The sequence below is a fragment of the Pararge aegeria genome, chromosome 12 (assembly GCF_905163445.1).
Source record: "Pararge aegeria chromosome 12, ilParAegt1.1, whole genome shotgun sequence".
NCBI lineage: Eukaryota > Metazoa > Arthropoda > Insecta > Lepidoptera > Nymphalidae > Pararge > Pararge aegeria.
The window spans coordinates 2,888,665-2,897,600 of NC_053191.1; the positions used below are offsets into that span (position 1 = coordinate 2,888,665).

At 34.6% G+C, this 8,936-nt stretch overlaps 1 protein-coding gene across 1 annotated transcript in view; it reads left to right on the forward strand.

Annotated features, from left to right (window-relative positions):
• LOC120627910 (fatty acid synthase) overlaps positions 1 to 8,690 on the forward strand; it is a 55,463-nt gene extending 46,773 nt beyond the window's left edge. The window contains exons 36-41 of the mRNA XM_039896034.1: positions 489 to 693; positions 4,724 to 4,874; positions 5,240 to 5,414; positions 5,488 to 5,664; positions 6,476 to 6,578; positions 6,923 to 8,690. Of these exons, the coding sequence (XP_039751968.1) occupies positions 489 to 693; positions 4,724 to 4,874; positions 5,240 to 5,414; positions 5,488 to 5,664; positions 6,476 to 6,578; positions 6,923 to 7,509 (1,398 nt within the window). The 3' untranslated portion in view covers positions 7,510 to 8,690. The remainder of the gene's footprint in view (positions 1 to 488; positions 694 to 4,723; positions 4,875 to 5,239; positions 5,415 to 5,487; positions 5,665 to 6,475; positions 6,579 to 6,922) is intronic.
• The last annotated feature ends 246 nt before the right edge of the window (positions 8,691 to 8,936 follow it).

The window sequence follows — 8,936 nt, forward strand, 5'->3', positions numbered from 1 at the left end:
ATGTATTTTGAATTTTGAATTGTTTGAAATATAATAGCTACAGATAAACTCACTTTTTTAAATTTTTTATCTTTATGAAAAGTATACTTTTCAACTAAGTATCTAGCACTTCGATTCTTTTTCTATCGTGTATTGTTCATAAGATTGAATAAATACTACTTTGATGTCTTTATATAATTTTATTAGCATTATTTTAACGTGGTTATTTTACAGACAGCCGATTGGCGCAGTGTGCAGTGACCCTGCTTTCTGACTTCAAGACTGTGGGTTCGATTCCCACAACTGGAAAATGTTTGTGTGATGAACATAAATGTTTTTCTGTGTCTGAAGGTTTATCTGTATATTATAAGTATTTGTGTATAATATTCATGAGTCATCTTATTACCCATAACACAAGCAACGCTTACTTTCGGGCTAGATGTATGTGTGTAATGTCGTAATATATTCAATTATATTTATATTTGACTTTGACTTTTGACTTTCATCAGGTTGGTCTCGTGGCTGATATGCAAGATGAGGACGTGCAGTTGGAAATCGGTGGTACTCTTCAGCAGAGGATCTCCTCCTGTCTCCTGGCGTTGGACAAGTTCCTGAAGCAGGACGCAGTGATAGTTTCCTCGATCGTGGTGGCGGAGAAGAAGGCTGGTGGATCTGGATGTGGTAGCATGGTGGACGCCGTTGCTTTGATAATGGGTAAGTGACTGTTCATTTATATGTCTCTAGTCGGTTTCTACGAGGCGTAGTACTGAAATGTTTAATAAACTAGGTGTCGATATTGTCTTCATCATGCTGCTGTACATAGGTCTTTTGTAGGGAGTCCCACAATCCACGGTCCTGGGCCGCTTGCCCCCAGCGGCTCCCAGCGACTCGCCTGATGTCATCTGTCCACCTCGTTGGAGGCTGACCTACGCTACGTTTACCGGTACGGAGTCGCCATTCCAGCACATTAAGACCCAAACGTCCGCCGGTTCTCCGAGCTATGTGCCCTGCCCATTGCCACTTCAGCTTCGCGACTCGCTGAGCTATGCCGGTGACTCTAGTTCTTCTAGGGATCTCCTCATTTCTGATTTGACCACGTAAAGATACTCGTAGCATAGCTCTCTCCATCGCTCGCTGAGTGACTCTGAGTCTTCTTATAAGGCCCAAAGTTAGAGACCGCGTCTCAGATATACGTAAGTCATGTTTTTTTATTTTTACATAGTAGAGATACGTAGCCCCATTGGCGTGCACAAGGTATTCGACCAGGGTATGCATAAAGCAGCAATATGGCATAAAATGGAAAAAATTCTCTCCAATAAGAGTTATATAATTTGGGTAGTCAGTGCTTTTGTGCATGTATGAAGTGCACGACACTGCGTAGTCCCATTCAAATACATATCTAACATACAGCGGGTTGTTGATTATAAAATAGTTATCTAGTTATAGCAGAACCAAAAATAAATAATTTTCCGTTAAACAAGTTTACATCTTATTATTATATACTTTTTATTTATTTTATTATTTTTCAGCTGTCATAAAGCTGTGTAAATGGTTTATAAATTTGTTAATTTAAAACTAATAAAAGGTTTTCATTCTTATTCTTAGCAGTAGGTTATTTTCGTGGTTTCAAAACAATTGTACATTTAAAAAAAAATCATATCTCATGATCTGAACTGAGCACAATACGCATAGCCAATTCAAAATTTGAACACGCTGTCCAATTTGCAATAAAAATATACGTTCTGGAAAAACGATGATACAAAAAATAGAGGCTACTCCGTCAAAAAGTTTTCATGCAGCGTATCAATCTATACAAGTAAATAAAGTTGAAGTTTCTGTCTGAGATTTAAAAAAAAAAAAACTTCTTAATTGAGCTTAAAATTGTTTGAAATGTTGCACAGCGGGAATTTCTAAAGACAAAATATGTAGACTGCTTTTTACCCAGTTTAGACTAAACCGTATACGCTGAAACTTATAAGAATAGGATTCTGCAAAATTTTTAAAGCTTATTGAGTGAAAATGTGGCTAAAGTGATTAAGGATTTTGAAGAGACTCTTAAAGAATTATGGAAAGATAGCGTGTTATAAGAAAGATGCGGGAATTGACGTAAACGTCAAACCAATCAAATTCAAATTCAAATTCATTTATTTCAAGTAGGCCTACTTTATAAGCACTTTTGAAACGTCAAGTATGCATGTTTGTGTGACTCTACCACCGGTTCGGAAAGCAGATTCTACCGAGAAGAGCCGGCAAGAAACTCAGTAGTTGCTCTTTTCCAACATCAACATTTACAATAATTTTGCTATCTTGCGGGAGATGAGAGCGAGGCTGGCTGCTTCCATTCTACCTTGTCATTGAGGAATTCATCGAATGTATAGTAACCTCTCTGTACTAGATGCGTTTTTACACATTTTTTAAATGTATGCATTGGTAGGTCAAGAATTTCCTTAGGAATCATGTTGTAAAAGCGTATACTCAACCCCACAAAGGAGTTCTGCACCTTTCGCAGACGATATGCAGATATCACTAATTTATGACCGTTTCTGGTAAGTCGATTGTTAATTTCAGCTTTTGATTTATAAAGAGTAATATTTTGCCTCACAAAGACTATATTATTATAAATGTATTGCGAAGCTACTGTAAGAATACCTATTTGTTTAAATTTTTCACGAAGCGATTCGCGTGATCCAAGTTTATATATTGATCGTACGACTCTTTTCTGTAGTATAAATATACTTTCAATATCTGCAGCTTTTCGCCACAGCAAGATCCCATAGGACATAATACTGTGAAAGTATGCGAAATAAACAAGCCTAGCTGTTTCAACATCGGTAAGCTGTCTAATTTTCCTGATTGCATATGCAGCTGAGCTGAGTTTACTCGCTAGGCTTTCTATATGGGTACCCCACTGTAGCTTACAATCTAAGGTCACTCCTAGAAAAACAGTGGAGTTTTCTATTTCAAGTGTTTCTCCATTTATTATGATGTTTTTATCAATTTTTTTTACGTTAGGCAAAACAAATTCCAAACACTTGGTTTTTTTTGCATTTAAAAGTAAGTTATTAATAGTAAACCAGTCTGACACATGTGACAAAGCACGGTTTACGTCGTCAAAATTATCTTTGTTTCTATCAGTCTTAAAAATGAGAGATGTATCATCAATCGAAACTCTAACATATAAATAAATAAATATACAAGGACAAATCACACATTGCCTTAAAGTAAGCGTAGCTTGTGTTATGAGTATAAAGATGACTGATGAATAATATACATAAGCACCCAGTACGCACCCTTATAATAAACACCCAGACACTGAAAAACATCCATGTATTGGAGCAACATTCAATTGAAGCTTAATTTGCTATACTCCGCGAACAGCAGGAGAATCTGTATGGTGTAATTTATAATTTCTTCAATCCGTATACTCTACACCAAACAGATCCTCGGCAATGCACCCTTTATGCACGTTTCTCTCCGAAACCGGAGCATCCTCAGGAGATGTTGACTTTACAATGAATAATTGTTAAGACCACATCTCCTGAGGATTCTACAGATTTTTCTGCTGTTCGTGGAGTATAGCAAATTAAGCTTAATTTTCATAATAAAAACATTCATGTTCATCATACAAACATTCTTCCAGTTGTGGGAATCGAACACACAGCCTTGGACTCAGATATCAGGGTCGTTGCTAGACTGTAGTAAGGTGAACAACACATACCTAGCTAGCTAGCTAGCTAGTACCTAGCTAAGTCGACTTTGCATCGTTAACCATTCCCGGGCATTATGAATAAAGTCTGATAAATACTTTGTTCAAAACATTTACACGTAGGTAGTTACACTGATACTGAAAAACACCTATAAATATTAATGCGAGCAGTCCGTCCCATTGGATGTTAATTCTGTTAGCTGGATTTGGAAAACACGCATACATTTAGCAGTTCAATCTAGACGCTTCCCTCAAATGGGCGGTTCTTTCCGCAATTACTATTTCCAACGTTTTTTTTTTCTTCCAAAATTATTTCAACAGAGATTCGAGTAAATTGTTGTTATTTAATAAATTCGTTGAGAATAGTAGTTGCTCAAACAATATCCTTCAATGATAATTCTTAAGATGTTAAATAACATAACTATGAGAGAAGGATTAATGTCTCATAGGAGACCAATCGAAGTAGAAGATTGAATGAGGTAGGAGGTTTATATATATATATTTTTAATACTGCGACAATATTTGAATTGAGTTTGGTGCCGTGTGGAGACGTCCGATATGCCGCGTGATGACTGGGTGACTGCAGATTAGAATAGATTTGTCCCTCTTTTTCCCGATGGTGTCGTACGAGGCGACTAAAGGAATATATAGGAAAACACGACGCAGCGTCCTTTATGATAATTCTACCATCTTCAGCGATTGCCAAACCACCTGCCCAGTGATTATGAGCAAACTCTTCCGTTTGGAGAGGTTGTTAGCCCAGCAGTGGACTGTTATAGGCCTTTGTTTTTTTTGTCACCGGAAAGGAATTTCAAGATCATATCTTTCTTCTTAAGATCACAGAGGAAATTCACCAGAGAAAAGTATTTTTCTTTGTCGTTTGTTCTAAGCGATTATGAACTGAACCAAAATCTTAACGATTTCGAAGTTATCCATAGTTAAAAGAATCAACATCAAGGGATACTAACACGCTCTTGATTTTGAGCAGTTCTAGTTAAAGTCATGATAAACTACAATCGTTTTTTGTTTTAATCATAGGTATTAAGGATCTGAAGACTGTATCGCAGCAAGTGTCATTGGCAGAGTTAGGAATGGACAGTATGATGGCAGTTGAGATCAAACAGACTCTGGAGCGGGAGTTTGAGATATTCCTTACGGCTCAGGACATCAGGACACTAACATTTGCAAGGTATTTAACTGACTATCAAGTTTAATTAGTTCTTTTAAAGAAAATATTAAATTTGAAAAACATGTAAAGACAACATAGTTAAAATATATTTTAAATATTGGTCAGAAAATAATCATATATAGTTTCACTAACTATTGTTACAGAAGATAATAATAAATTTGATTTAAATGCTTTCAATTTTTTTTCCGTACGACATTGATTGCAAAACTCAACCTTCCACAGAACCAAATCAAACCTATTATTTACACCCAATTCACAACTTTGTTGAAAAAGATGGCGTTTAGGTATTTTGTCATATGCAATTTACTAGTTGGTTTTTTTCTACTGCCAAATTAGCAGGTTTTTATAATCCTCATTATTTCCAGGCTTGTGGAACTCACAGCTCAAAAGGAAGCAGCTGCTTCTACAGCTGTTACAGCCCGACCTGCTGTATCTGATGATGCAGCTGGCCTAAGAGTTCTCATTAGGAACTTCGGTGACGAGAATCTTGCTACAGAACCCTTCATTTATATGCCTACAATGGTCAGCGATGGATCCGAGGTAACTTTAGATCTTTATTCACCTAGACCATGAAAATAAAAATTTGGATGATAAAAAAATCACTTTGTTTCAGACGGATGTCTCTGTCCATGACAACGAGCTGGTTATGTTCATGTTGCCAGGCCTCGAAGGCTGTGCCGCGGCAATGGCGCCCTTATGTCGACGGCTTAAGATTAAAATTTGCGTACTGCAGCTAGGAATAGAGTACAAGGATGATACTTTAGAGAAAATGGTCAATAGACTCCACCAGGTAAATAAATTTTCATCTTGGGCAGGTACATAATGTATGGTTGAATAAGAAGGTTAATTTTTGAACACCTCATATGAAGGTATTGAAAAGAAAAATTTGGTAACAAAGCAAGTTATAAAAATACAATTCTCTAATGTAAAATTTATGGTTGCAAGTTAAATGAATTTTGAATTTGAATTGAATTTGAATGTCAATAACTTGTTTATTCAAATAGTCTAAGGACTTGTGCTGTTGTTGCTATGTTGCGAAGGGGACAGTTTTGTATTAATTAATTTAAAACTAAGGCTACGAGAATAAACGCAAGATGTAGGGATAGTTATTATGTCTAACATATTCTCCCCAAATTCATCTTAACCCTAGCAGACTGGTTAATGAATAACCTATAATAATAATATTGAATGTATAAAGTACCGAATTAAATCTTAATTTCCCCTTCAATACTTGCTGAGGGTAGACACTGGACTGCGACGGGATTTTGCTACAACGTACGTGTTTATTTGGGCGTGTGATGCGTAATGGAATCCATTTTTGCGTGCACTGCTGGGCATAAGTCTCCTTTCTCTTAGGAGAGACTGGTTTAAGGCAAAGACCCACCACTGTACTCTAACGCGGATTGGTGGGCATTAACAATTATTATCACAAGTAAATGTTTATAACTGAGATCAACACGGGGTGTGAAACGGCCCATTATCTATCTCTGGACTGGACGAGCTAACCATTGGATTAACGAGGCAGTCTGGTAGACAAAAGTATGCTAATATTACTATTTACTTAATATTTTGAATTCATTTAAATAATGTAATGGTTACAGATCACCCGGTCAAGGTTGAATCCTGGAATGCCTTACATTCTTATGGGTTACAGTTTTGGAACTCTTCCTATGTTGAAATTGGCCGGCATTTTGGAAAACGAAGGTTTGCTACTTATTTTTAACATTTTTAACTGCTCTCTTATTGTATGTATTTCTCTTATTTTATTCTCTACCCAAGTAGTTAATTTTTAGATCAATTGAGATGATACCTTAGATTTAATTACAATAATAGGTTTTGTTCTTCATTTTACCCTGTTACAATAATAGAAATAATTCTTTGCACACATTTTTATCAATGTGAAATTCGACGATTCAGCAGAAATTTGAATTTTTTTTCAGCTTTGAAAAATATGGGCAATAATATTACTATGACTCGAAATTAAATATCTTACTGAGGTGATCGCTTCATTGATGTAACGAATTATATAATAATTTTCAAAATTTCAGGTCACAAAGGAACAATATTCTGCGTCGACGGCGCCCCCGAGTTTCTTTACGCATTACTCTCTTTAACTATCGGTTCCAAAAGCGATACGCAGTTACAAAACAACCTCATCAAACACTCCATAGACCTCGTCAGTCCCAAGAACGATATTTCCAACCTTTTGATCGATAATCTCGACGAAATAGAATCGTTTGAGGATCGAATCCAGTATGCCCTGAAGATAACTCCTGTCCAAAATAAGTATTCCAATAAATTCATTAGCTCGATGGCAGTGTCGTCGTACGACCGTCTTAAAATGGTCTTGAACCATACCCACACTGATATTAAGAAAATCAGAGCACCTATTGTACTTCTGCGACCTAAAGAAAGTCCTCCCCAATTGGTTATTGACGATAATTATGGACTAGATAAAATAACTGAAGGACCGGTTACCGTATATCATTTAGAAGGCAATCATGTCAGTATAATTGAGAATAAGGATTGTGCTAATATAATTAATAGAATATTAGCAGAACAGGATGGTAGAGGTAAAGTTTCTCAAAATATCGTTACTAGTATGGTTGAAAAGCAACGTACTGTTGAAGTATAAGATGATACGGTGATGTGATATACTATAATTACATGTTAAAATAATTATTATGCATTAGGAAAAGGTGAAATAATTATAAAGCAAATTTCTTATCAACAATGATGTTTTACTAAAAATTCATTTAAATATACTAAAAACTGGCCACGAAGTTTTTTTGCTAATACGATACGAGGGTTTTAAATTTTAATACATGATTTTAGATAACATAGTGAAACTTTACATCATATTTAATAGTATCAAACAAGTGAAGCAAAAATAACTTGTAAAAGAAGCCATTATTGAAACAGTTTTATAAATATTTAAATTACATATCTTAACGTAACGTAAGCTTTTCCTTAATGTGTATAACTAAATAGACTTTTATTATTTACTGTGTTTTAAGAATATCAAGATACGATTAAAGATACTAATCCACTAAAACTGCAAAAAAAACGGTTGTAAAAAATAGGTGTAATTAGAAGAATCAGTTGTAGAGGTTTTTTATAGCTACCGTTTCATAAACTATTAATTAGTACGAAGTGAGAAAGTCAAATGTTTTTGCTTTTTGGAAATGAAAATTCTTTTTATACCTAAATGTCTCTTCTAAATCTAAAATCTACATCAAAAATTGCAGTAAATCAATAAAAAACCTGTTTCTATTTATTTATAGTTCATACATTTTGAAAGGTTGTTGTTTCTTATATCTTCTGCTCTTGCATGTTTTCAACTGACTTCAGTAGGTTGTTTGCAGGCTGACCTGTATTTTCTAACACGCTGTATTGATCTGGCTTATAAGAGACCAATAAGGCTTTGTATCCTAAAGTTTTTGTTTCTGTTCTTATTTCTATTGTCCTTAATTTTTTTTATTTGTATTTAAAAACAAAGAAATAAATAAAGTATTTATAAAAATCTAAGCATACCTAATTCTCTTGACAACACCCATCAGGTGAGCGCCAATAATTTAACAAATGCGTCTGATATATTCAACAAATTATAGGAATGACATGCTGAAAATAGTTGTGTTAAAATTAACTAACGATAATGCAATAGGTATGATATTATTTAAATAGGTATCATAAACTATTATTTGATTTTTTGTTTTGTGCTACATTAGATTTATATAGTGAGACTCATTTCGCTGTAATTTCTTTTGTGCAGCTGTAAAATAAATCGATTTGAAAGCATTATTAATATCGTATGCCAAGAGGTCACGTTTTCTTTCTCTCTTTTTTAATTTTGATTTCTCGTCTAAAGTATGAAATATTTAACCTGGGTGTTTAATTATTTAATATTTATTGAATTATTAGTCTTAAGATAAGGTTTGTTTTATTTTTAGTTGTTTTAAACAGATCATAAGTGTGAATGTTTTTATTAAGTGATATAGAATTAAGAATCTAAGGACCAGTACCGAAATAAAATAATCATTAGTGTTAAAAGTGTAATTAAAT